The sequence below is a fragment of the Anolis sagrei genome, chromosome 1 (genome assembly GCF_037176765.1).
Source record: "Anolis sagrei isolate rAnoSag1 chromosome 1, rAnoSag1.mat, whole genome shotgun sequence".
NCBI lineage: Eukaryota > Metazoa > Chordata > Lepidosauria > Squamata > Dactyloidae > Anolis > Anolis sagrei.
Genome location: NC_090021.1, coordinates 257,505,418 through 257,533,290, shown reverse-complemented (window position 1 = coordinate 257,533,290; position 27,873 = coordinate 257,505,418). Strand labels below are relative to the sequence as shown.

Sequence of the window (27,873 nt, the reverse complement as noted above, 5' to 3'; positions counted from 1 at the left end):
TATTAGCTTCCTCACTGTCCAGCTTTCAGAATCAGAAACAGGAAATACAATGGCTTTAGTACTCTAAGTCCCAGTCTTCTTCTGATTTCTTGACTTCAGTCCCCATTTCAATTTATGACTGAAGCAAGGTAAGTAAAATCTTGAACTATTTCTATGTTAAATATATGCAAATTATTGGCAGTCATTTTTGTTGCGCAGAAGCAGATTTTAGCCAAGTCCCATGCAAACGACACACAAGCAAGCGGAAAAAGGAAAACTGTACTCTTATCAGCAGAGGCATAAACTTGCAGTGTTGCATACAAAATCAAACAGTGCAACAAACCTACATAGTCCTTGTAAGTAACACAGAATAAGGCTTCATCTTCATTCAAATGAGAGAGCAAACCATAAACCTTGAGTAAATAGCTATTCCACCATAGCAAAGAGCATCGCTGTTTAGCATAGCAGCATTACAGCATATTGCTTCTCTTCCTCAGAGTTGCATATTGCTTCTTCAAACTGAATTCTAAAATCCATACAGTTAAACTCCACCAGGTGTGGCCCAAACATGCTGGCTGACCTACATTACTAGCTGCACATAATAATTAACATCATAATGTTTTCTTTAACACACACTTGATCCTGTTACGACTTACTGTAACAATTTTTGTTTTCTTAAAGTTTAATATTAAACCTCCCCTTTCTTCCCTTGACTTCAAAATATTTACTATTTTCACCTGCATATCTTAAATTACTGAAGTTTCTTTCTCCAATTTTGCACATTCCTTCCTCCAAGTCTAATCCTACTTTCCATATCATCAGTTCAGTATGTATGTTAAACTGATAAGGTAATAAAATTCAGTCTTGCTTGACGCACTTGCCACTCTGAAACCATTTCATTTTACCATATTCTGTCCTGTTGTCCTAAGTACAGGTTACACATTAAGACAATCCAATGTTATGACATCTCCATTGTTTTAAAAATGATTAATAGTTTCATGATCAATCAAAGGTTTTGCTAGATTTGTAGTGATTTCCTGTGTGTTAGTTCTATTTTGTGTGTGTTAGTTCTATTATCATGCAGATGATTATAATGTGATTCTTTAGTGCCTCTTCCTTTCCTTTGCTATAATACCTGTCATTTATTTTTGTAGAGCTTTATACATCACATTAGTTACATGGTAAATGAATGCAATAATGATGATGATGATGATGATGATGATGACACAGAGCAGGAGAGAAAACCGGTGAAAGAAGGCTCTCCATGGACAGTTCCTGGGAAAAATTGAGAGCCAAATTGACAAAAAACAAACAAACATGGCTGTGGCTCACAAATGGAACTCTAAAAAGGAGACAGAGGGCCTGATTCTGGCAGCCAAATAACAAGCTATTAGAACCAATGCCATCAAAGCCAGAATTGAAAAGTCAATGACAGATCCCAAATGCAGACTCTGCAAGGAAGCAGATGAAACAATAGATCACATCCTCAGCTGCTGCAAGAAGATCGCGCAGACAAGACTACGAGGAGAGGCATAACACCATTGCGCAGATGATTCATTGGAACTTGTGCCACAAATACCATCTGCCTGTGACAAAGAACTGGTGGGATCACAAGCCGGAAAAAGTTACAGAGAATGAACACATCAAGCTACTCTGGGACTTCTGAATTCAGACAGAGTTTTGGAGCACGATTCTCCTGACCTCACAATCGTGTTAAAAAACAAAGTATGGATTGTCGATGTTGCAATCCCAGGTGACAGCAGGATTGAAGAGAAACAACTGGAAAAGCGGGCCAAATGCACAGCATAAAATGATGAAACACTGGATGAGATAGCAATGAAAAGGTACATTTGTGAGGGCAGAGCTCATACAGTAGAATTAGACTTTCAATAAGGTGTGGGAAAGTGCAATATGAGGGAAACAGTGTAGGTGAAACAACAGGTCTGGAATATATGGTCACTCTCCAAAGGCACATCAGAAAAGCCAGGTCTTTAGATCTTTCTTAAAGGCTGGTAGGGTGGGAGTTTGCCTAATCTCACCAGGTAGTGAATTCCATAGCCTGGAGGCCACAGCGGAGAAGGCTCTCTCCCTGGCTCCCACAAGTCGTGCCTGTGATGGAGGAAGAGGCGAAAGGAGCCCCCCCCCCCCCCAAGGATCGGAGGGAACGTGCAGGTTTGTGGAAGGAGATGCGGTCACGAAGGTAGGCAGGTCCCAAACCATTTAGGGCTTTATAGGTGATAACCTGCACCTTGAATTGGGACCGGAAAATGAACGGCAGCCAATGGAGCTGCTTAGACAGGAGGGTTGACCGCTCCCTGTAGTCCTGTGGTTACTGCAATCCCTAATATCTCCTTTCTTGGGAGACAGAATGTATATTGAATGTTTCCAATCCATGGGCCATTGTTTAGTTTTTCCATATTTACAGGTTTTAGTTAGAAACAGTTCTATTGGCATGCAATCTGTTCTTGGCGATATCTTTCTCCCAAGTGCTCTGGCTGCAGTTTCCACTTCTCCTTCTAAAATTAGAGGCTCATCTTCCAATGTTTTGTTCTTTCATGAATCTGTCATCCATGTTTTGTAGGTTGAATTGTAGACTATAGGAGCCTAAATACCCAAACTCCAGCTTTGGACTTCTACTCCCAGAAGCCTCAGCTGCGTCGGTCAAGTATTTAGGGATCATGGGAGTTGAAGTCCAAAACACTCAGAGGACGAGTTTGGGAAATACTGCGCCCTGATTGGCTACCCACGCACCTCGTGACCAAACAGCCTCCTCACTGAACGAGGGAAACGTCGCGTGAGGGAGCGCGTGCGCATTAAGACCTCCGGAGCGGGAGGGAGATACGATTCCTGTGACCCGGACGTGGAAATGACGCAGCAGCAAGGAACGCGTTCCTTTCCGGTCGGGCGGCGTGCTCTGGGCAGGGAGCGAAGCCGCTGCCGAGATGAGTGTCCCAGCTTTTATCGACATCACGGAGGAAGACCAGGTGGGGAGGCGAGGCGGTGGTGTTCCCGCTCAGGCTGACCTTCCAGGGGAGGCCCATGGGCCGCGGCAGGCCCCTCAGCAGCCCCGCCTGCCTGCCTGCCTGCCTTCCCTCCCAGCGGGGCCCTCGCGAGTCCCTTTCCCTGCGGCGGCTGGCATAGGCCCTTCCCTTCCCAGCCCCACCTCACCCAGGTATGGGCTAACTTCGGCCCTTCAGGTGCTTTGAACTTCAACTCCCACAATTCCGAACAGGCTGCTAGGAATTGTGGGGGTTGAAGTCAAAACACCTGGAGGGCCCAAGTTGGCCCATTCTTGGCCCAATCCCAGTGCAATGCCATCACCTGCAACAGAGTTTCCCAACCCTTTGGCCCTCCAGATGTTTGGACTTAGCCTCCCAGAAGTCATGACAAGGTGTGCGTCCTCAATGTTGAAGTAATGCAATTGGACATCCCTTGACCTGCCCTGGCTCATTGCTGTGGAGTCCTGGGTATTGTAGTTTGTTGAGGCCCCAGCACCCTTTGGCAGAAAAGGCTAAGGACCCCATAAAACTTTTAACTCCTGTGATTCTATAGCATTGGGCCATGGCAGTTAAAGGAGTGTCAAGCTGCATTAATCCTAAAGTGTAGATCCACCTGTTGCAAAATGTGTGGAGCTTCCAGGAGATGTAGCTCAAAACACCTGGAGGAACAAAGTTTGGGAACAGCTGATCTGTACGGAAGATGGACAGTAATCTATGAAAAAGTTCTTGTTGGGGTGATATACGGGCGTCCCAAGGAGAAGCAATAGAGTTTAATAGAAGGCTGTTACAGGCTGAGTGTCCCTTGCCCAAAATGCCTGGGCCAGATGTAGTCTGCGGTGATAGTATGATAGCTGGGTCCAGAAGCTCCGAGCGTTACGGAGATGCCACAAAGGCGGCTGTGAATAAGGGAAGAGAGGGAGCTGAGTGAGAGCAGGAAGAGCGAAGGAAGGATAGAAAGGAGGGGATGCTTAGGGTAAGGGTTAGGGCAAGGGTTTGGGTAAGGGTAAGGGGTTAGGGTTAGGCTTATGGTACGGTTCTGGGTTAGGGTTAGGGTTTCACCATTAAAGAACTCTTACATTCCTTCTATATCTGTCTCCGGCCTGGCTTACATTAGTTAAGTCTCTCTTGTGCAAACAGCGCTCCCGAAGGAGCGATGCAGCATCTCTGTAACGCTTGGATCTTCTGGACCCAGCTATCATACTATTACTTAGTCTGCATTTCATTTTTTCTCTAGGTCATGGAATATTTTCATATATATATACGGTAATAAGATGTCAAAACGTGAGATTCCTTTATGTTGACATACACCTTATGCCAGTGGTTCTCAACCTGTGGGTCTCCAGGTGTTTTGGCTTACAGCTCCCAGAAATCCCAGGCAGTTAACCAGCTGTTAGGATTTCTAGGAGTTGAAGGCCAAAACATGGGGAACCACAGGTTGAGAACCACAGCCATATGCTTATAGTATGACAAAGGTGTCACTATCATAGCAAGGCATATGGACAATTTGGGGGCTTCTGAATAATTCTAGATCCTGAATAAGGGATGCTCAGTCTGCACTGTAGATTAGTCTGACCCATCAGGAAACCTTTCTCCCTACTTGTAGTTATCAGCAGTTCCTTGCACTGTAAAGTAGAAGAATCAGCAAAGTCTTAATTATAGCTTTGCCATATAATTATGAACAGATTGATTAGGGCTTTTCTGTAGGATCTGTGTGCACACATATCCTTTGGGGTTGTCAGGTTCATGGTGAGGACCTTAATAAGAATACTGTCACAAATGGGGTTTAGAAATATTTGGTTAGATTACATGCTCCTTTGCATTAAAATAGTGTCTAAATTCCAATTATATTGAAATTATGTATGCTGTCATAAATAACACATTGTGACCATCACTGCTAAGTTGTTAGATGTAAACTCCTTGCAACATTCATAAATAACTTTTAGGGGTGTTTTTTTGTTTGCTTGATTTTTGTAAGGCTGCAGAACTTAGGGCTTACCTGAAATCCAAGGGAGCAGAAATTTCTGAAGAGAATTCTGAAGGTGGACTTCATATTGACTTAGCCCAGATCATAGAAGCATGTGATGTGTGCTTGAGAGATGACGATAAAGGTTTGTATCATATTTTTAGGTAATTATTGATGAGGTGCTTGGATTGATAAGGATATGGGGTTATAACAGTGATGGCCAACTGCCCAAACTGAGTGCCCAAACCAGGGGTGGATGGTCAGTGAGGGTGGGTGGCATAGATTCGCCACCACAAGAGTTACCATGTAGTTGGAATCCTCTCCAAATCCATTTGGAATGGAAATGGTACTGGTTTGCCTGGTAGATGATTTACATCTGGGAGTGAAAGGAAAAGATTTACCTCTGTTGTCTCTCTTGTACCTTTTTTTTACTGCTGTCCACAGTATCCTTTTGGACTATCTAGCTAATTCTGACTTACGAGGTATGTTAATGGTAGTGCTAGGCCTTCCTGGAGGATCAGTCCCATAATGTGTTGTTGAGGGATTTTTGCTCAGACCTGTAGATGGCTCTTGTTCCTCCTATTGTCAAACATGAAATCATAGGGGAAAAATGTCTGGAGGTTCATCATAGTGTTACCAGCATATGGAGCGGTTCACAGTTCTACTTCTCTCTCTCTTTTTTTTACCTGCTAGTGCCAGGAACATCGCTGAATTTGCAGCAGATTTCTGGAGGCAATTTAGATGCAAATGAGAGCAAATAATGTACCACTTAAATTAGATAAAACATGTAGGAAACCAGCTGATCAGGATGGAACTGTTCAGCTAATAACTGCAGCTTGAGCTTCCTGTGGACACATCACTGTTGGTCAAAATGCAAGTAATATCAGTGGCTAAGAGTTGCTTTGACCAGTTTTAGGTTGGATGCAACTGGCATACCAAATTTTGATCAAAGAGGCTTGTACACTGGCAGTCTTCTGAGTAAACAGTTGTAATGCACACTCAGTGGGGCTGCCTTTAAAAATAGTTCAGAAACTTCAACTTGAACAAAATGTGACCATGCTAGCTGTAATGACAGTGAAGATAATGTTACATAATACTATATCTGCTTGCATTGGTTGTGATATTTTTGTAGCCGAAGCATATTCTGATGCTGATGTTTAAAAGCCATCAACCAACCTGCCCTTCGTTCTCCAGATGTTTTTGGACCACATTAGGTTCAACCATTAACAGTGCCGGATGAGCAGGTTGGTAGTTGCAGACAATCAGAGGATTGAAAGGAATTGCCTATACCTATATAAATCTGTCTGTTGACCTACCTGCATGATCATGGTGGTTGATGGACAAAAAAGGATTGAGCCCTTTTGCTGGTACCTTGTTTTTTTGTAGAATCTTGCAATTTTTCACATCTGCTGCAAATAAGGTTTGAAAATTATTTATTTCAAATCAAGGTATTGCAGCACTGCTTTTTTTTGTATCACTTCCCCGACATGGTGTTATGCTGCTGCTGTTTTTAAAGGTTATTTTATGGTAATTTTGATGTCAGTTTTGTGATTCTGAACACAGGCAGCACACAAATTATGAGCTAGATAGGTTCTGTAGGTTTGTTCTGAAGTTGTATTTGTTTGTAATTTGGAACAGGAACATTTTTAAAATGTAATGTACAGTGTGTGTGAGAGAGTGTACATATGCATATATATGTGTTCTTTGGACAGCATAGGGAAGGGTTAACATCCCTGTGGTGTGTGTTTTGCTGTCTGTGCTCCTGTTCAGAAGATTTCACCTTGTTTTCTGTGCCTGTAATAATTGAATTGTGAAAAATTTGGCTTCTTGTGGAAACAAGGATTGGTAGTAAAGCTTCAGTTGATACACATTTACTCCATGATAACTCTTAGAGTGAAAGTCCCTTCTAAGGGGTAGATTTATCTTACTTCCAGTTGTCTCACCCCTGTTCTTAACTATGAGTCATTTGTAAGTTGGATGTTTGTAACTCAGGGACTGCCTGTAATATATTTTTATGTAAGCTGCTTTATGAAGACTGGTTGAAAGTCAAGCTCTGTTTACAAGAATCTGAAAAATCATTAGTGCCTTCAGGAACATTATGTTCCCTGTGTGTGAAGAGGGAAACAGTATCAATGGAAACAGATTCCAGAGGGAACCCATTAATACCAGTGTTTACTCTAGGATATATCCCAAGCTCCATAGGTTATACCTGTTACATGTTGGCAGTTCCTGGGGTTAAACTGGGGAAATTAATGATAAATCAGGAAAGTTCTGAATTCTCAGCAGTGATAAAAGGAAACACTTTGTTTTCCAAAGTATTCATTGAAAGTTAAACAAGTCTTGGTTTGAATTGTGGCTTTTGATACACAATACCTCTTGAAGGATTTGAATTCTAACTTAGATGCTCTGTATTTTTTATTAGTAGTTATTAGAGAGTCAATAAGAATAGTGGTTGGAGTATGACCCTGAAGACCAGGGTTTAACTCCTTCTCCCAAGTAAAATCCCAGCAAATGATCAGGGGGATTACACTCCCCCTGATAACACATGTCCACAGTCTGGGGGCCCTCCTGGACTCAGCACTGATGCTTGATGCTCAGGTATTAGCAGGAGGGCTTTCACACAGTTAAAGCTTGTGTGCCAGCTGCAACCGTACCTCAAGAAGCCTGACTGGGCCACGGTGGTCCATGCCTTAGTTACATCCAGATTAGATTATTGCAATGCACTCTGCATGGGACTGCCTTTGAAGATGACACTTGTGCAAAGATTGTCAGCCAGGCTTCTAACTGGAACTAATTATAGCGAGTGTAGGACACCTCTATTAAAGCAACTCCACTGGCTGCTGATCAGCTTCTGGTCCCAGTTCAAAGTACAAGTTATCACCTACAAAGCCCTAATTGGTGTGTGCCCTGCCTGTCTTTGTGACTGCATCTCCCCCTATGAACTGGTGCAGGCTTTAAGATCCGCTAGGGATGCCATTCTCTTGTTCCCACCACCGTCACAAGCACAGTTGGTGGGGACGAGGGAGAGGGCCTTCTCAGTAGTGGCCCTCTGACTTTGGAACTCCTTGCCCAAGGAGATTAAGCAAGCCTCCACACTGCCCACTTTTTGCAGGGAGTTGAAAACTTGGATGTTTCAGAAAGCATTTTGAGAATGATTAGCCCCACTTATAAATGCCTGGTCCTTAGGTAACCAGATAGGACCTTGCTCTCTTTACCCCACCCAATTCTACGGCCCTATAATTTGCTGTGTGCACTTTCCCATCCCAGCCCTTTTGATAGCCTGGTCATGCTCATTTTAATAGCCCTGGTTCCTGGATTTGGATTTGAGTATTGATTGGATGGAGTCTTAATGCTAACGTTTTATACTTCTATATCTATATGCTTCATTTTTATGGATATACTAGCTGTCCCCAGGCACACTTTGCTGTGGCCTCAGTCTGGTTCCTTCCTTCCCTGCCTCTTTCCTTCCTTATCCCCCCTTTTTCTGTCCCATCCACTTTATCTTCTTTCTTCCTTCTCTACCTCTTCCATTCCTTCCTTCCCTCTTTCCCTCCCCCCTTCTCTCCATCCTTTCCTATGTCCATTTTCTTCCTTTCTCTCTTTCCTTGCTTCCTTCCTTCCTTCCTTCCTTCTCTCCTTCCTTCCTTCCCTCTTGCTTTCATTCCTTCCCACTTTTTTCATTCCTTTTCTCCTTCCTTCTTTCCCTTTTTCCTTCCTTCCCCATTTTTTCTTTCCTTTCATTTTTTTCTCTCCTTTCTTACTTCTCTACCTCTTTCTTTCCTCTCAGAGCTGGTATGGCCAGCTCTTTCCCTTGCACAGGAGGGGGCGGGGTCAGGGGAGTTGTTTCCACGGATGCAATGTATCGTCATTTAGAGTTCTTTTTGGATTTTAAGTGCTTTCCACTGTGTTTGTCAGTATTTTTATTAGTGGTGGTCATTTGTTGGTCCATTAGGTGTCTTCTGGCCAAATTTTGTGTCATTTCGTCCTGTGATTTTTGAGTTATTTTAATCCTACAAACAAACAAACTTTACATTTTTATTTATATAGATGCTCCATTTGATTATGTTCCTATTTTAATTGTGTTTTTGTTTGTTAGATTGTTTGTTTATGGACATTTGGTCCCATGTAAGCTGACCTTCGGGGAGATGGTGGCGGGATATAAGAATAAAGTTGTTATTATTAAATGATCTTGGGTTAGTTCCACTCTCTCAGCCTTGGGAAGATTCAGAGGCAACCCCTTCTGGATAAATCTTGCCAAGGAAAACCTTTGATAGGATTGCCATTAAGTCAGACTTGAAGAAACACAACATTATTTTTATACCACTTAAATCATATTCAGCCAGGGAGAGGAAAAGCTAGGCTTTTAAAAATAGTAATAATGTAGAAATTAGATATTTAAATTTGACATGGGATTCTAAATGAGAGTTTGAAATTCTTTTAAATTAATGAAACAATACATATTTATATGTAATGTTAATAAAATTACAAAAAAATCGTCCATCTCCTAGTGTAACTGTATGAATCCCCACTAGCATTTTGAAGGGCTCTGGAGTCATTTTTAATGCTCATTGGGCTGCAAGGGAAGCTGGAATTGCCTTCCATATGGCTCTATTGATGAAAGTATTTCACTAGACCAATATGATTTGCAAAAAAGTCACCTCCTCAAGAAAAAGCGTCACAGGGCCCTTGCACATCCAAATAACCCAGAATATCAACGCAGAAAATCCCATAATATCTGCTTTGAACTGGGATACCTGAGTCCACACTGCCATATATTCCAGTTCAAAGCAGAAAATGTGGGATTTTATTCAGCTGTGTGGAAGGGGCCTTAGATACTTCCTCATTTTGGCAATATTGTGATTGCTTCTGACTGCCTCTAAGGATCCTTCCTTACAGCTGAATAAAGCCCCACATTTTCTACTTTGAACTGAAATATATGGTAGTGTGATATCATATAATATATGATAACCCAGTTCAAAACAAATATTGTGGGATTTTCTGTCTCTGATATTGTGGCTGTGTGAAAGGGCTCTTCTACAGCTTTGGTAAAGCTGTATTGGGAAGCGTATTGTGGAGAAAGCGCAAAAAAGGAGAATAATTAAGGGCCTTGTAGAAGGCTTTCATGGCCGGGATCACTGGGTTGTTTCAGGTTTTTCCGGGCTATATGGCCATGTTCTGGAGGCAATTTTTCTCCTGACGTTTCGCCTGCATCTATGGCAAGCATCCTCAGAGGTAGTGAGGTCTGTTGGAAGTAGGAAAAATGGGTTTATATATCTGTGGAATGACCAGGGTAATGTTTCAGCTGCAAATCAAGGTGATCAGCTGAAACATTACCCTGGTCATTCCACAGATATATAAACCCATTTTCCTACTTCCAACAGACCTCACTACCTCTGAGGATGCTTGCCATAGATGCAGGCGAAACGTCAGGAGAAAAATTGCCTCCAGAACATGGCCATATAGCCCAGAAAAACCTACAACCCAATTAAGGGCCTTTCCAAACAGCCATATAACCCAGAATATCAAGGCAGATAATCTACAATATCTACTTTGAACTGGGTTATCTGTGTCCACACTGCTATATATCCCAGTTCAAACCAGAAAATGTGGGATTTTATTCAGCTGTATGGAAGGGGCCTGAGAAAACCTTGAAAGATGAAGTGTTTTAGCTTATTAAGGGGAAAAAAGAATGCTAGCATGGGACACAAAAGAATCTTCTACTATTTTCAAATTTTAGGAGAACGAATAGAACTGTAAAGTAACACAGTGCATTTAAATGATAGTTGATTCAAAACAGACTGAAGGAAATCTTTTTGTTAGGTAATGGAATAGGTTGCCCCAATATGTGAAATCTAGTCCAAAGGCATATCATGTGCATACAGGTAACTGGTGGGGAAATAATATGGAGAGCTGTTCCTCCTCGTGGATTTCCAGGCTAAATCTTTTAAGAAAGACTGGAGTAGACCAGATGAGTCTTTGGTCTTATCCAGGAATATTCTTCTTAATTATTCATGTAACTAAGGGACCTTCCACACAGCCATATAACCCAGAATATCAAGGCAGAAAATCCCACAATATCTGCTTCGAACTGGGTTATCTGAGTCCACACTGTCATATATCCCAGTTCAAAGCAGAAAATGTGGGATTTTATTCAGTTGTGTGGAAGGGGCCTAAGAGTCCTACACATATTGAGAAGATGTTGTGCATTTTATTCAAGAGGTAATTGCCAAGCCGTTTCCTCTTGTCCAGTCAAGTCAGTAAGCCCAAATTGCATCCTGACAATGATAGTTAGCAGGAAAAGTCTTTGCTCCGACAGCAGACAGGAATTTTGAGGGCACTGACCCTTCTAGCATGACAGAAGGAGCAGTGTTATTTGGAACTGTCTATCCTGGCATTTTGGATATCTAGCATGCACTCTTTTTGGATGGTAGCCAATTGCCTGTACACAGAAAGGACACTAAAATATTCCTCCCTCATATCTTCTCATTAGAGAATGGAGTACAGGTTCATTTTTCATGCAACAATTAGTCTTCTGTACCAGGAACCAGGATCTCTTTATTTCTCTGACTGAGAGGATCTCTGCGTTGTGCTAACTGGTGCCCACTTGGTACTGGGATTGTGATTATTATATTTAACAGATTCATAGATTTTACATTTAAAACCTATTTTAGAGATGACTGATTTCAAACCTGTGTTAGAATTAAGGGTGGGGGCACTTACTTTAGCTTTCTTCTCATCGTAGTGGAATCAGAATTTTGAGACTTTTTAATTTTATTGTTGGTTTTTAGTGGTAGGTACATGAGTCTAGAAATTGTTTTCCCCACACCTTACTAAGTATTATAAAGTTCTTATAAAGGAATCCTGTATCTCTTTAAGGTGAAAAAAAGTTATTTCTCACAGACATTTTTGTGAACTCCAATCCTCTTCACCAAATGCTTTTGATGAAGTGGATTGGAATCCTTGAAAGTTGTGCTAGAAATGCCTTTTCTAATTCTCAAAGATTTTCTTATTCTTTCTTTATGTTGCAAAAGACTAATATGGAATAAGGATGCGTAAAGATATAAAATATTTTGGAATAAGGATGTAAAATAGTGTTGAGTGTGCTCTTAGCCAACAACAATTCAGAATGGCTTTGAATTGTGCCTTTATGTGAACTACTTGGAGTCCCCTTTGGGATCGGAAGAGTGAAATATAAATATGGTAAATAAATAAATAAATAAAATTACTCATTTTGGTAATAAAAAACATTGTTTTTCAACATAGATGTTGAAAGCGTGATGAACAGCGTTGTGTCTTTGCTTCTTATTCTGGAACCTGACAAGCAAGAGGCTTTGATTGAAAGTCTATGTGAGAAACTGGTCAAATTTCGGGAAGGTGAACGTCCATCTCTCAGGCTCCAGCTGTAAGTGTCTTGCGTGGGTGAGATAAATGTCTCGTATCAGTCATTTTTATCTTGGAGAAAGATGATCTGTGATTTGGTATGGTATTCTGATCCTGGCAACTGCTCAGATCTGATAGTGCAACTGACTCGTATTTCTGTGTCCTGTATATACTCATGTATAAGTCTTGAACTCATAGGGAAAAAAAAGAAATCAACCCTGAAAAACCTGGATCAACTTATTCACGGTCCAATGTAGTATTGTAGTTTAACTCTTATTAAAAACCGTCCTCTCTGGGTAGAATAATGAAAAGTGAGAGCTTATTCCATTCTGGTAGAACATGAAAGAAACAATGGCACTCTCCTCTTCCCCTCATTTTAATATTTGTGCTGTGATGCCACTTCTGGTCTTTGTGAATGCCTGGGCAGGAAAATGGCGGCAACGGCGTTAGGGGTGGCTGGTCCCCTGAGACTCCGCTGGTGCTTTCCCCTTTTTGCAGATTGACCCTTAGCTTATATATGGTACATAACAAACCTGCTAATTACTTATACATGAGGTCGATTTAAACACAAGCATTTGTGGTATGTTATATGTAAAGTGATAATAAAATCAATACTGTGGAACTCAATTAAAAGTCTGAGAGTAGGTTTCAGCGATACAGATTTGATTCTAATACTGCCATAATCTGTGCTATTTTCATTTTCAAATGCTTATACTTATTTTGTTGGACTTTGCTTTATGGTTCTTTCTATATCTCTGATATGAAAATTAATGGATTTCATTACTGCTTAGGCTAAGCAATCTTTTCCATGGCATGGATAAGAACACCCCTGCAAGGTACACAGTGTACTGCAGCCTCCTCAAAGTAGCCTCCAGTTGCGGAGCGATACAGTACATTCCAACTGAACTGGAGCAGGTAAGCAGCTGGATAGTTTGCAAGATAACAACAATCCCCGTTCAGTATAAAGGGCCCACAAATTATAACTTTTTTTAAAAAAAATACATGTCTGGCATTCAGACTTTACTTCAACCAGCAGGAAATTATCCGTTTCTGCTCTGCAGAAGGGAAGTGAGGAAATTAGTTTTGCCTGTTAATCCTGAAGCCCCTTGTATCCTCTGAAGACGGTTTCTAGGAGATACATTCAGCACAGTTTGAGTAATGTGCTAGAGATTACTAGTAGAAGCAATCAGCAAAGCTCCCTCCCACCCCATCCTTCCAGTGAAATGATACTGATGGATCCCAGGGAGACTACTTGTTCAGAGAAGGCACACTCTATTCTTTTGCTATTGGATGTAAATCTGTTTGGTTTGCTCACCAGCATTCCAAAACACAGGGCATATCTGAGTGTCACATTAAGACAGATTTCCCTTCGATTTTTACTATGAAAAAGCCAGAGAACTGGTGTGTACTAGCAATGGCTCCAACTGCTAGAAGAAATGCACTGTGAGTTTAATTGGTTTGATGTTTGAATCCAGCAAGAATGGTTGTTGATCATAGCAAGTAAAGAAACAGCCCCCAAGAAGAAACTAAAGGTTGTTTCTCTGATGTTTTGGAAGAGAAGCAAGTCATAGCACCAATTCCTACGTAGTTCAAATATCATGGTAGACAAACCACAGACTGAAGGTCAATGATTTATGAACCTGTTGTGACTTGAGAGCAGTCAGCAAGCCCACCTCCACCACAATTCGGATGCTGGATTGTAAGCTTTTTGTATTCTCTTAACTTAAAGTAGATACAGAAAACTCCACTAAGATTTTCTATCCATTAATTAGGGTGTTGTATTCACCTTCCCTTCCTTATTCCAGTCTCTGCAGTATTATATTCAGTTAACTTCATGTGCAATGTAATAGAAATTTTGTATTTTGAACATTGATGTGAACAAATCTGGTGCCGAAATACCCTAAAGCAGTGGTTCTCAACCTGTGGTTCTGCAGTTGTTTTGGACTACAACTCCCAGAAATCCCAGCCAGTTTACCAGCTGTTAGGATTTCTGGAAATTGAAGGCTAAAACACCTGATGATCCACAGGTTGAGAACCACTGCCTTAAAGACACAGATGCTGTTTGATCTTGAAAGCTAAACAGGGTATGCTCTGGTTAGTACTTGGATGGAAGACTGCAAATGAATGCCAAGTGCTATCAATGAAATTACAGAGGAAGGAACTTTCAGAAACACCACTGAGTATTCCTTGTCTAAAAAAACTACAAAATCCATGGGGTCATCATAGTTAATATATGACTTTAAGGCAGATACACACACACTACCAAAATCCTATACTGTTTAGTGAATTGTTAATTAATTGTCAACTTCTATTGTTTTGTGCTTTTTTTTCTTTGTGTATGGGATTTTTCCTTTAATATTGTGAAAGAGTTGTAAAAAGACTGTTGGCCAAAAGCCTAACAGAACAGTTTTCTAGTCATACATTGTTGTGACCTGTTTTTAAAATGTTTGCAAGATAACTCTCTTGATTGCTAAAATGTACCTCTTTGTTTCCATTGTTTGTATAGGTTCGAAAATGGATTTCAGATTGGAATCTTACCACTGAAAAAAAGCATACTCTTCTTAGACTTCTGTATGATGTGTTAGTGGACTGCAAGAAAAGGTAAATGGGGCAATATACGATGAAAAAATATGATTTTTATTTTAACAGTTATATCTCATCTTTCAGATAGTATACACGACAGCATAATGTTTATCTTTCTGCCATGTTTTCAGATTTAAAATGATTAATTTCAGATTGACTGGACTACTTTTTTCCTTTTTGTTTTTAAGATAAAAGGAAGCATTTTCATGATATAATAATCAAGAATTTATTGATCAGTTCCATGTATTTTTAGTCTTATGTAATCACTTGAAGGTTGACAACAAAATTGTGTGGGTTTATAAATTTTGTAGCTTACAGAATTGTGTGATTTGTATACTAACAAACTCATAATTCTTTGGTCCAAATTAAAAGAGTCCAATGTACTTAGCCTACTTATTAATTCATTAGTCTGCTGATAGTGGCATAAATATCCATCAAAATACATTGTTGAAGTAACAATTTAATGGCAAAATTCCTAATGTGATGTACTAGTTAGAGCTTGGATTGGGTCTTAAGTAATCCACATTCTAGTTCCCACTAAGCCGAGAAACACATTGAATAATGTTTAAGTAGTCACTCTCTCCCAGTCTGACTTGTTTGGGTTAGGTGTAAGTGTGGGAGAGAACCATGAAATACCTTATAAATGTTAAAAAGTAGGCTGCTGAGTTTTCAGAAAGGCAAATCAGAACTTCTAAATAACATTCCCTTTAGAACTACATTCTTCACATTAGGCAGGAAAAAAGGGAAAGTATTTCCCCTTGGCCTGTTCTCTTGCCCATATTATCGAAGTGACTGAGGAAAGATAATGTATTTTTGAGTTCCTCCTAGATGGTGGGCATAGGCTGGTTTTCCAGTCACAAGTAATTGTGGAATAATTGGTCTTTAAGTGAATGGAGGGCCCCAAATTTGCCCTTCCCAGCTGTAGTAGACTTGCTGAATCTTTTACCGAGTGTTATCTTACTAAGTTCCCATTAATTCAGAGGGTCCACTTTGGTTGGTGTAAGGAACTATTCCATGGGTCACTTTACACTCTACCCTGCACCCCTTCTTGACTTCACAATGCAGAAAATGGAAGTGACATGACAACTCTTCCAGTCTTGTGTTTGGCCATTTTTAAGAGATTGTAAAATTTTAGGCAGGACAGAAGGAGCAAAACCACTGAATTTCACAGCTGTTTGGGGCACTATTTGCATTTTTTGTGCACAAACAGCCTGAAAATATGTGGCCTCTGAGCCACATGTGAACATTTTCTCCATTTTTAAAATGTTTGTCTTAACAGTATAGTTTATCTCTTGGTGATAGGAGTTATACCATTTCTGTTGTTTTTAGATCATGGGTATAATCTTAAGGAATCCTTGGATTTGTACCTTAGGAGATTGGAGTACAGCTCTTCAGTAGAGAATTCTTTAAAAAAAACAAAAAACCAAAACCCTGTCAGGGCATTTTTGTTTTAGGAAATAATTATGTGGCCCCAGTTCAGTCTGGCTTCAAGCCAGGGTACAGTACCAAAGCAGTCTTGATTGCTCTGACTCACTACCTACTCTAATGGAAATACTGGGGAGCACTCCCCTGTTTATCCTCTTGAACCTCTTTAATGGGCTTTGATACCATGTATCTTGGATCCATTCTGGCAGATGGCACACGGAGCCACTGTTTTGCAAGTCATTTGTTTCTGTCTGCATGGTTGGTTCCAGAGAGTGGTATTGATGGAATCAGTCTTGGAGAGGTTTCATGGATGCTATAATGGACTAGATTAATTAAATTGAGACTGAATCCTGATAAGTGGAGAGACTATGGATTGGTGGTTCCTGAATCTAGAAATTGGGTAGGTTACCTGCCCTGGATGGTGTTGTACTCTCCCTGAATTAATGAGTGCATAGTCTGGGAATAGTCCTAGATCCATCCTTGTCAGGCCCAGATAGATTTGATGACTTGGGAGCAGCAACTTTCCTGTACAGTGACAACTCAGCAACAGTAATCCATGGATTGGTTATCTTCCTGGTTGGACTATTAGAATGTACTCTGCATAAGACTGCCCTTGAAGACTTGGACACTATAAATACTACAAAATGCAGTATCACGACTGCTCACTGGAAATCCATTCAGATATTATATAGCACTCCTTCATTGGCTTCTTCATTTAGAAACAAACTTCAACATTACTTTGCTTGTCAGTGAGTGTGTCCAGATGTCTTCTAGTAAATTGTGTAAAGGTGTGTCAATGTAAGAGAGAACTTTATGTAACTGACAGATAATTTATCCACTTAAAAATAGTAAAAGAATTAGGGAAGTCCACATTTTAATACACCAACTCGGATTAAATAATTACATATTCTTCATGAAACCAGTGTCAGCCAGAACTATCCTCCTGTTCTCAAGGGCAACTTGAATCACAGTTTCTTGATGCCTTTAATTATCTTTCTGAAGGAAAGTATACTCATAGTTAAACAACACCGGTGGCAGGTGCCGGATAAATACACTTTTTTTGCTGATTACTTGAGAATTTCAGTAAACTGAAAATCTGCTGTGCTGTGTTTTCTCCCCACAGTGACAATGCAGCAAAAGTAATGGTGGAGTTACTGGGAAGTTACACAGAGGACAATGCCTCCCAGGCAAGAGTTGATGCCCACAGGTAATCCAAAATGAGTGAATGTCACTGAGGACCATATTCAGAATTACAATGCAATGAAACAAATAACAGAGAAACCTAAATCTTTAAATGTATGTATAATTGGAATCACAGAATTGGAAAGACCACATGGACCATCTAGTCTGACCCCCTGCAATTCAGGAAAAACAGAAAGTACCCCCAACAGAGGCCATCCAGCCTCTGTTTAAAAGCCTCCAAGGAAGGAGCTTCCACCACACTCTGAGGCAGAGCGGTCCACTCCTGAACTGCTCTTCCAGTCAAAAAGATCTTTCTAATACTCAGCCTGCACAAAACAAGATTGCCTACATGAGGATATGGCAACAATTCTATATGGATTTCAGTGATTTGAAAATGCCAGCTTAGTGCATGGTTATAACCATTAATTTTTTACATGTTATTCAAAGCAGTTTAAATTTGTTTTCAACTATTAATCTGCTTTCTCAGTGTAAGAATTTCTGTTTGCATTACCATGGCAATACAGAATTAGAGCAATTGGTACATAATACTTTAGAGATGTAATTTAAAAAAAAAAGGTTTCAACCAGAAGGAGGACTTTTTGGTACTTTTAAAAATATAATTTGTAGAACAGACAAGGAAAAACCTTTGTTTTTAAATAGAAACTTTTTATATAATCTAGAAATCAATATGTTGAATGCACTTATCTTTAACTAGGTGTATTGTCCGTGCACTAAAGGATCCAACTACCTTTCTTTTTGATCATCTTTTGGCCTTAAAACCAGTCAAATTTTTGGAAGGAGAACTTATTCATGATGTAAGTATCATTAAAAGTTTAAAACAGAACACTTGGGAATGGATCACTGTTACTATATGGTTGCTTAGTCACCACTGAGTTTTGAGCATATGTTATCTGTTCTGGATTGTGTCATTTGTAACAGTCATGTGTGAACATTGTATTAAGCCATAATTTGAGCAGTGAGCTCACAGGAATAAGCTGCAATGAATCTTGTGCTTGCACATTCCCATGTGCCCACCTCACATGCCTACAAGTAGGATTTTGGAAATGTCCATTTCTGCTTCACTGTCAGTTGGCATGCAGTGAGATCAACCATTAACTACATATGTGAAAGTGTAAAGCTTCAAATATGCAAACACCATATTATAGCTGTCAAAGCTGACTTGCTTTAAACTTACCTTAGTTGAAATTGGGCCCCAGTTCCAAGTCAAATTTAAGCTGTGTTTAGTCAAAAACTAAAGTTTGTGAATTCTTTGTCCCAACATTGGCAGAGGAAGGAGTGTACTATCTAAGGCATGTTCATAGGAACTGTGATTTGGCACAGCATGTGAATTCAGCTAGTGTTTTTCCAATAAGATTTTAAAAATACGCTCCGGTGTCAGAAACACTTGGGTTATGCCAGGGTGCCTTTGACCTGTGTGTTAACTTGCAAAGAATTTTTAAATCAATGTTAGCACATAGTTTAAAGTAGATTTGAATGGTGCTTACTTCACTGGAGAATGAGAGCAGCCCCCCCCCCTTTTTTTTTTTTACTATTAAAAGGTAAGCTCAGTTTTGTTGCCACCATCACAGGCAGTCGTAAAATTGCTCTTTAAAAAAACTAACCAAAGAGACCATTTGCAAAGTTGTGTCCCCATCAGCCCCAACATCACTTCCTTCCTTAAGTTTATATATTTCACAATTTTCCAGCTGATCATCAGAATTCCAGTTTGATTTCAGTTTTAGTTTATGGATTATTGTTGATTACATGGAAAGCCTCTCAATAAGGGAGCTTCCCCTTCTAAGACAAATCCTCTTTAGATTTTGATGATATTTCACCTCCTCATTCCTTTATTTAACATATATTCATAGTGTCTGCATGGGAATGTAAACCTTCGTATGAGTTCACAGTTCTTATAGAACACCTGAATAACCCAATTCAGATGGTCATCAGAACCAGGAATTGAGGAGTTCTGGTCCCCCAGATGTAAGACTTCAGCTGCCATAATCCCAGCCAGCTAGGCCACTAGTCAGGGCTGATTGGGGTTTTGGTTCAGAAGATGGAAATTCATCGTGCACCAGGGAAAAATCACTTCTGATTTTGAACCACAAGCATTCAACTGTGACCAATGATTCTGAGGATCATTTCACTGTAATAGGTAGCTTTGTTATTTCTCATCTATTATTCGTTCTTCTGTTTCAAGGTAGACATGCTATGTTACTCTAGGTACAATTGGAGTACAGCTCCCATAAATCCTGATTATTAGTCATTCTAGCTGCGGCTAATGGATGTTGAAGTCCAATATAGCTGTAACTGAAAATGTGTGATGCCTATTGAATTTAAAAAGTTTTAATTCCTTCTCATATTATACCTGTAATTTTTTTCTTTTTAATATATAGCTGTTGACAATTTTTGTAAGTGCCAAGTTAGCATCCTATGTTCGGTTTTATCAGAACAACAAAGACTTCATTGACTCTCTTGGTAAGTTTTCTTTTAATTGAGCTTATGTCCAACCTTTGGATATGAGTGAGATATCAACCTAGCACACAAGCGTGTCAGGAAAAAAAGAGTTAAAAAATCCTCCCATTGGTTCTGCACTATGGTCCAATGTAACAGCTACTCCCTGTCATTTAGGCAATCCAGTGTTTATCCATATCCCCCACCCGTGTGGTTTTGTCCACTTTTTAAATACCCTGTCGATTATAAGTCTTCTAGTTCTTTCACCCTTAGTTACCTTTTATGCTCTCCCTTAACATCAAGATGCCTTCAGTTCAGGAGATAGACTGGTTGCTGTATGATTCAGTTGTCTCCTTTTCCACATGAATCCAGATCCCACCTCAGTGTCATGCAGAGAGACTGGTATAGCATCAGTCGATTTTGCTGCGAACAATACCCCAGTTGAACAGATACATTTAGGGTTTGGTACAGAATGTGTAAAGCTGTGACAAACTCAAATTAACTTTAATCTGCTCCCACAACTCTTTACTTTTAATTAGGTGAGCGCTTTTGTTTTGCTTTCAAGTTATGAAATTCCCTACCTAATGTCTTTGAACTGTGATCTCACATGATGCAAGGCCTTGACGAATTTGTATTAATACACAGAACAGTAAATTCTGTAATGTTGCTGCAATTGTAGACTCAAAATGCTTTGGTGAGAATTCAAGAATGTTGAAGAAATTCAAATGACATACTCTAAATAATCCATGTTGGGTGGGATGAGTGTGGTATTATTTTCCAAATATAGCACAACTCCCATATCCATGGGGGACACATTTCTGGACTTAGTGTGAAAAAAACAAAAACAAACCATGGACCTCACAACCTCTGAGGATGCCTGCCGTAGATGGAGGCAAAACATCAGGAGAGAATGCTTCTGGAACATGGCCATACAGCTCGGAAAACCTACAACAAGAATAGCAACCCATCTTGAAACAAACTATTTCTGGAAGAAGTATACCATATAATCAATTTGGAATACCTAGAAAATACTCTAGAGGGAACATATTTTTTTCAGATATGTGTTAATGAAATTATAGTACTGGATCCATGGATAGTACTGTAGTTAATGTAGTAATATAAAAACCTGCATCTATTACCACTTTTATATATGTATAGCCTTGGATCTTAGTATTGGTTACAGACTTGAGGACAAGATGCTGTTTCATGACTTAAAGTTTCAAGTAGAACTAGGGTGTAAATTAACAGAATCTTTCTAACAAGGATGAATGCAATAAGACTGTGTGGTTGTAAATGTTTTGTGCAAGCTTAATCTTTTTTTCCACCTAGCAGACTACATTCTCTCCCAGTTAATATGTTTCATAGGGTGAAGCTTTGTGATGGAATGTTAATGTCAGCGCCCTCTTTATTTACACACTGTGGAAAAAAGGAGTAGTAATTAACACTTAGGCACTCCCCCATTGATGTGTAATTGACTGTTTCAAAGGAGCACTGGTTCATAAGCTATTGCATGCATGAAAATTACTTTTTCTGTATTGCAGCATTTTAGGACAAGGGTCAGTGACAATGCAAAAATTGTTCAATGATGCAGGCTTTTATATTACTACATTAAGATTTAGATATAATGGTAATGAATAAGTGTTTCCATAAAAGATTTCTTTCAAAGCGATAACAATACAGACTGACTTAAGACATTAGAACAATAGTTTGTTAAACAAAAATAATTAAGACCCTCAACTAATACCTCTTATTTGTGAACTGCTGGAAATAGAATCTTGAAAATTAAAATTTACTGTTTCAGGTAAATATGATAGGTTATGCATAGACCGGCTCCACAGTAATGTTCCACTGGTAATAAAGAAAAGAAGCAGAACAGTGATTTTCATGTGTTCATCTTTCTTGCCATAGTCCCAATTCCACCTGAAAACCTGGTGTGTGCCTTCCACTCATCATCATCATCATCATCATCATCATCATCATCATCATTATATTTTATCCCACTTTTTCTCTTGTAAAAGAGACATAAGGTGGCCAAGAATTGTGAGAGATGGTGCTACAATTTGAAGGAATAAACAGAATACTGCTTTTTCAAACAGGAAGTTTCTGTTTGAAAAAAGGCATGTCTGAATCCAATGATTGTGTTAGCATGATAAACTGGAAAAAAGTGAATTTCTCTGTTGTTGTTTCTTTTTTAAAAAACTGTTTATGGTATCACTCTTTAGTTGAAAAAGGTTTACTTAAAAATTTAGAACATCATAGCCATTATTGTTACACCTGTTAACTGTCCAGGTACTTTTAAAATACTCAGTAGTGAAGAGTTTTCTAATTGATTTGTGTATATTAAATTGTGTCCTGTTAAGTGCAGTCAAGTAAGGTTATTTCATTTTCCCCACAACATTGTTTGATCACCTGTCTGAATCCAATTTTAGCCAGACTAGGATTTTTAACTTTTATGTAAGGACACCCATGATATATGATTAATACTACCATTAAATAAAGGCCCTCCCTCCATCCCAGTTGCCACTATCCTGACCTTAGAGAGAGAAGAAGAGGTAATGTCTGATGGGCTTGACCCCCCTTCCACATGGCCATCTCCTTTTCCTTTTGCATCACTCTTCAATAAGATTGTACATCTGAGAACATTGAACTGTTTTGTGGTTCCTTTACTTATAAATTGCCGTTGACAATTATGGCGCTAAATAAATAGATGAGTATTTTTAATTCAAAAAATTAGTTATTTTATATTCTAGAGAAATTAATCTATTTCCATGTCCCTACTAGTCTTGTTTTTGTTAAATAATTAATAAGAAAATCCAATAAGCTATTGAGTCCTCTCTCTAAAGGCTTCGCCTTCTACAGGTGATATCAGTTTGTTACAATCTGGTTTTCATTAATGCTGACAAGTTAGGCCAACTGTTGTATCATCTGTCAACTGTGAATTGCCCTGCCATGTTCACATTTATATTGCGTAGTATGGGCAACCTTTTTACTTTAAAAGGGTAATTAACAGTTCATTTGCATTTGTTAATTAGAGTTTATGTACACTAATTGATTTTTGGTGCTTGTAGATTTCCATTAAACCCAGTTAGATACAGTTCTGGAGCTCACTATTCGCTTGAGTTATGGTGATCGCATTTTTGTTGAATCTGTGCCAGATAAATAGCCCGCTTCACAATTACTGCTAATTAACACAACATTATGCCTGCTAATAATGTGCTTCCTTGCTCTTCTATTAATGTAACAATGTTTTAATTCTATGTGTAAATATTTGGGCATTCAAAGTATACAATGCACATTCCTTTTCCCAGCATCCATAATACATGTCTTGTTTTATTCTGACTTTGTTCAAAGAACTTGCAAGCCAAAATGTAAAAATTAAAGTATGTAAGAATATACTCAACTGTAACAGATTCCCCCTTTCCCTGCAGCACCCCATGTAAATCCGTTCATGTGACTTGGTGTACATTTGGGGGTTCAGGGGCGAAGAGAGAAAAAAGGAAAGTCAGCATGAAAGAGGTCTGCTTGCACAACAGTGGATGGAACCTAGCTACACTTGCATAGCACTGATACATAGCATAATCTCTACTGAAATTTGTCTAACTCTCTACTGAAGTGCACTACATACTTGAAATTGTAGAATCTAATATGATGGCGTTTTTAATTCCCTCTTCCATGTAAAATTTAGGATAAGTAAAGGTTGACAGTATTCCTTCCTGGCCTAAATGTTATCAGTCCGACTTTAAATATACCCATTGAAAAACCTGGCAAGTCAGCACTTGTGTGAGAACCATTGATTCATGGAGTATAACCTGTTTGGAACTAGATGTTGTATTTTGGCGTATTTGTTTTCTTCCAACAGTGCTCGTATTGTTCAGAATGCGGCAGCCAGGTTACTCACAAGAACGCCCATGAAATGCCATATAACAGCAGTGCTGCAACATTTACATTGGCTTCCAACTGAGTACCGTGGCCTGTATAAGATGCTAGTTCTGACCTTTTAAAACTCTTTACGGCCAGGGTCCATCGTACCTTAGGGACCGCCTCTCCTTCTCCCAGCATCGGAGGACGCAAAGACCTGGCTTTTTACTAGAGCATTCGATCTCTGTTGATTTTTAATTTTTGTATGTATGTATTTTATCTTTTGTAATTTAGCTGTAAATCGCCTGGAGCATTCTCGGATGGAGGGCGATTAATAAGTTATTAAATAATGATGATGATGATGATGCTCATGCTCCATGATGCATGACGTACATCTTCAGAGCACAGGTGTGAATTGCATGACCCATCAGATGTTGCTGGATTGCAATTAGCATCAGCACAGGAAGTAGTATAAAAGAATGCTGGGAGTTGCAATACAAAAAAATTCATAGGACTATGTAATTCCACCTCTGCACTGAAGTTGTTTGTTTCTGTTCTGTGCCTGGCTTTCTTATGGGGGGGGGTGCTTATTTTTCCTTCCACACTTGCAGTTCTTTCACACATACACATTTAATCCACTTTTCTAAGGCCCCAACCAGTAAGTCTTCATGTAATTTGGATTCTGATACTCCCCCCTTGTATCCCATATGCACCTCTGCATCCTTTTTTTACATTGTTAGTATTTCATTACCCAACCCATGTATGCTGCTTCAGCTCCATTCTCTCCTTCTCTCTTCCTCACATCCATCATCCACTTTTTTCTTCAATAACATTACTAGCTCAAGGGGAAAAACCAGACTGGCCTGTTTCAGAGCAATTTAATATTAGCCTTGAACAATAAACATCAGCAGGTAAAGCTTTCCATGACACAGTGTTAGCATTATTGCATAGTAATGTTCCCATTTGAAACTGTCCTTTAAGCAGTTGTGAAGAGTTGAAAAACTGGCACCGTCTCCTCTTAGCCCTGTCTTTTGTGTCTCTCTTTGATTATTCTTTAGCTCTGTCCCCATCTAAGGTTCAGTCAGTTGCTTTTTTATGTGCAATGTATATTGTTGAGTTTGGCACAAACATGCTGTCCTTTCACTTTAAACAGCATATCATATGCTGAGGGAATTTGCCTGGCAAATAGGCTGGTTATGACAAGATGGCTACAATAAATTGGAAAAAGAGTGACAGGGAGAGACATATCCTCAGGATGACATGGAGGAGTAACGCACTTCGATTGAGCTTAACCCCCATATGTCAACCATTTCCCCTGTGTCATAGACCACAGGGAAAACAGAACATTGGCATATGTTCTTCCAGTTGTCCATACTTTCTAGAACAGTGGTTCTTAATTGTTTCATTTTTATATGTATTCATGTTTAATTGATATTTTTGTATTTATTTTTCGCTGCTTTAAGCCCCTATTTCTGGAGAAAGATTTAATAAAAACAAATTAAATAAATGATTAACTGGTTTCAAACTGCATTCCTAACTCTTAAGTCCCTGGATGTCCAAGAGTGACTTCTGTTTGAATCTGGAGTATAGGGCTAGTGTAAATAAACCTACAGTCCTATTAAAAAATTTCATATTCCTGATCCTTAAAAATTATTGGATTTCTTGAAGCCTTGCTGTTGTTTTGCTGTTTAGGCAACTTAAGCAACTGGAACGTTAGGGAAATTCAATGTTCTAAGAGCATTACACTGATGTTAGAGTAGTGCTTGTATTTAAGATTGCAGAGACAGTGATGTGCAGTTTCTTGATCCCAGTGGCAGCATCTGTTTCAAAAAATTATACTGTAATAAGTTTGAATAACATTGAATAACATGAATAACTGAATAACATTTTATAAAATAAATTATTATTAGGAACTTAAATATCAGTATTCCTGAATGCAGGGCTGTTGCATGAACAGAACATGGCCAAAATGAGGCTGCTCACCTTTATGGGAATGGCTGTAGAAAGCAAGGAAATCTCCTTTGACACCATGCAGCAGGAGCTTCAGATTGGAGCTGATGATGTGGAAGCATTTGTTATTGATGGTAGGACAGTTTGGTTTCTGATCTTATAAGCAGGTTTTTGTGAATTGTTTTACTGTATTAAAATACCACCACATTGCTTTGGATTTAAACATTTACAAGTACTTTACTGTAACTATATTTTAAACAGATTGTGCAGTTATCCAGAAAATCAGACAGACGTTCTCAATTGTCTTTTTGGACAGCTTTGTGAAATGTTAGGTATACATATTTTTAATAACCTGCAATTTCCATATACTTATACAAAGCATTTATTCTGTTTTACAGTAGATGGCACTACCTAAGGCACATTAATAATTTCCTTGTAACCGCTTTTATACTTTCTAGATAACAAACTTTATGATAACAGAAAAGTTATACATGCACTAACTTACTTTCTGTAAACTATTATTTTGTTTTGCAGCTGTAAAAACAAAGATGGTGCATTGCAAAATTGACCAAACACAGAGAAAAGTAGTTGTCAGGTGAGCTTTAAATCTTTTTCTGTGGAGCAATGTAGTGCAGCACTAATTATAACACTTATACATCTGTTTAATATTTTAACTAGAAGTATGATATTCCTATCAGTTGCCTGTAGTTAAATAGTTGCTATTTATCATAATTTTATTAAAGCTCAGACTGAATGTGATTAGCTTATTTAATGAAAGAGTCATATTTTCCAGCACATTTCATTTAATGGCCAAACAGTGGCAAGAATACTAATGAGTATTGCCGGATGTTTTTAAGTGCTGATAAAGGCTGGAAAATACCAGCCCAGCTTTTATGTGGAGTAAAGATATTTCTTTGCATGTAAATTGTGTGCTACGTTTTTCTTAATTCTAAATAGGTAAATACACAAAATATAATAATTTTTGAAAGCAAACCTTTGATGGAATTGCCATATTTATATCCTCATCCTTTTTGTTTTAAATTTTAGTTGCAGCACACATCGGACCTTTGGAAAACAGCAATGGCAGCAGCTGTATGACACACTTAATTTCTGGAAGCAAAATTTGAATCAAGTGAAAAACAGTCTCCTTAGTTTGTCAGACACTTGATTCTTTTATCTATTTCCTGGCTTGTCGAAGATGGAAACACAGCTATAGTAAAATTTTCAGCTTTTTAAAATATGTCCTCAAAATATCAAATTTAATAATTTGAATGAAAAGGGGAAAGAAATAAAGTTGAAATTGGAATAAATATTGATTTAGTTCCATTTTTATAATCATGGATATTGTATGCTAATTAATTTGGGAAAAAGAAGAAGAAATAGGATTAAAAGCTGTTAATCCTAAAATCTGTAAAACTGTTCAATGGCCTCTACCTCAACAGTTAACTTTCAAACAAAATTTTCTAAGCTGCTCTTTTTTAAAAAAAATGAAGTGCACAGAAGAACCACAGAGACACCACCTTATACTATCTTCTGTTTGCATGACTGGGTTGCATACATTTCAGAACACATTTAGAAACTATCACACTTCAGCTTTATCTGCTGTTGTTGCCTTTTCTGGATCTTCTGCATACTTTCTCTTTTTTGGCTTGCAGAGCGTTTCTGAATTTAGAAACCTTTCAATGTTGTTGATTTGTGTTTTTATGAAGACATTCTGTAAATTCCAGCCTTTTTCTTCAGCACCCAGTGAGTTTTCACTCAAAACAGAGCCTTTGACTTCAGAGGGCAGTTCAGAAGACTTGTCTTTTGGACCAGATAGGCATTCAGTGGAAGCCTAAAATATGCACATGGAATATTAAATGTGTAACTGTTCTTAGGATTTCAGGGTTTTTTTTAATCTTCTCAATAAAATTGAGAAGAAGTAACTGAATTAGTATTCCTAAAGATCAGTGCTTCTTCAGCTATTTTATGTAAGGAACTGGCGCACACACCCACCACCGTGATTATTGATTACAACGGTTGCCTGGAAAATGAATAGTTCACACATTGGCATCAGTCCAGGAACTCATACTTTTAGTTCAACTGATCAAGAGTTAAGTG

The 27,873-nt window shown here is 38.9% G+C and overlaps 2 protein-coding genes across 3 annotated transcripts in view; one reads left to right on the top strand and one right to left on the bottom strand.

Annotated features, from left to right (window-relative positions):
• Nucleotides 1-2,830: 2,830 nt before the first annotated feature.
• EIF3M (eukaryotic translation initiation factor 3 subunit M) lies at nucleotides 2,831-27,083 on the top strand. Of its 2 annotated transcripts, XM_060766493.2 has the most exons (11): nucleotides 2,845-2,963; nucleotides 4,954-5,086; nucleotides 12,205-12,343; nucleotides 13,113-13,236; nucleotides 14,828-14,922; nucleotides 17,453-17,536; nucleotides 18,227-18,326; nucleotides 19,908-19,989; nucleotides 25,764-25,907; nucleotides 26,308-26,368; nucleotides 26,821-27,083. In XM_060766493.2, the coding sequence occupies exons 1-11, from the start codon at nucleotides 2,922-2,924 to the stop codon at nucleotides 26,939-26,941; spliced, it is 1,125 nt and encodes a 374-aa protein (XP_060622476.1). In that variant the 5' UTR covers nucleotides 2,845-2,921; the 3' UTR covers nucleotides 26,942-27,083. The 2 variants fall into 2 exon arrangements, with proteins under 2 accessions (XP_060622486.2, XP_060622476.1); XM_060766503.2 differs by lacking the exon at nucleotides 4,954-5,086 and having other exon boundaries at nucleotides 2,831-2,963.
• Nucleotides 27,084-27,137: 54 nt separating this feature from the next.
• The window catches only part of CCDC73 (coiled-coil domain containing 73), a 45,249-nt gene continuing 44,513 nt past the window's right edge, over nucleotides 27,138-27,873 (bottom strand). Inside the window, exon 11 of the mRNA XM_067466864.1 lies at nucleotides 27,138-27,607. Coding sequence (XP_067322965.1) covers nucleotides 27,356-27,607 — 252 coding nt within the window. The 3' untranslated portion in view covers nucleotides 27,138-27,355. The remainder of the gene's footprint in view (nucleotides 27,608-27,873) is intronic.

Bases quoted from the DNA above. Each gene is read 5' to 3' on its own strand.
- EIF3M (XM_060766493.2), top strand. From the start codon at position 2,922: ATGAGTGTCCCAGCTTTTATCGACATCACGGAGGAAGACCAG. The intron at 12,344-13,112 runs GTAAGTGTCTTG...ATTACTGCTTAG, and splicing joins CCATCTCTCAGGCTCCAGCT to GCTAAGCAATCTTTTCCATG. The intron at 13,237-14,827 runs GTAAGCAGCTGG...TTGTTTGTATAG, and splicing joins TTCCAACTGAACTGGAGCAG to GTTCGAAAATGGATTTCAGA.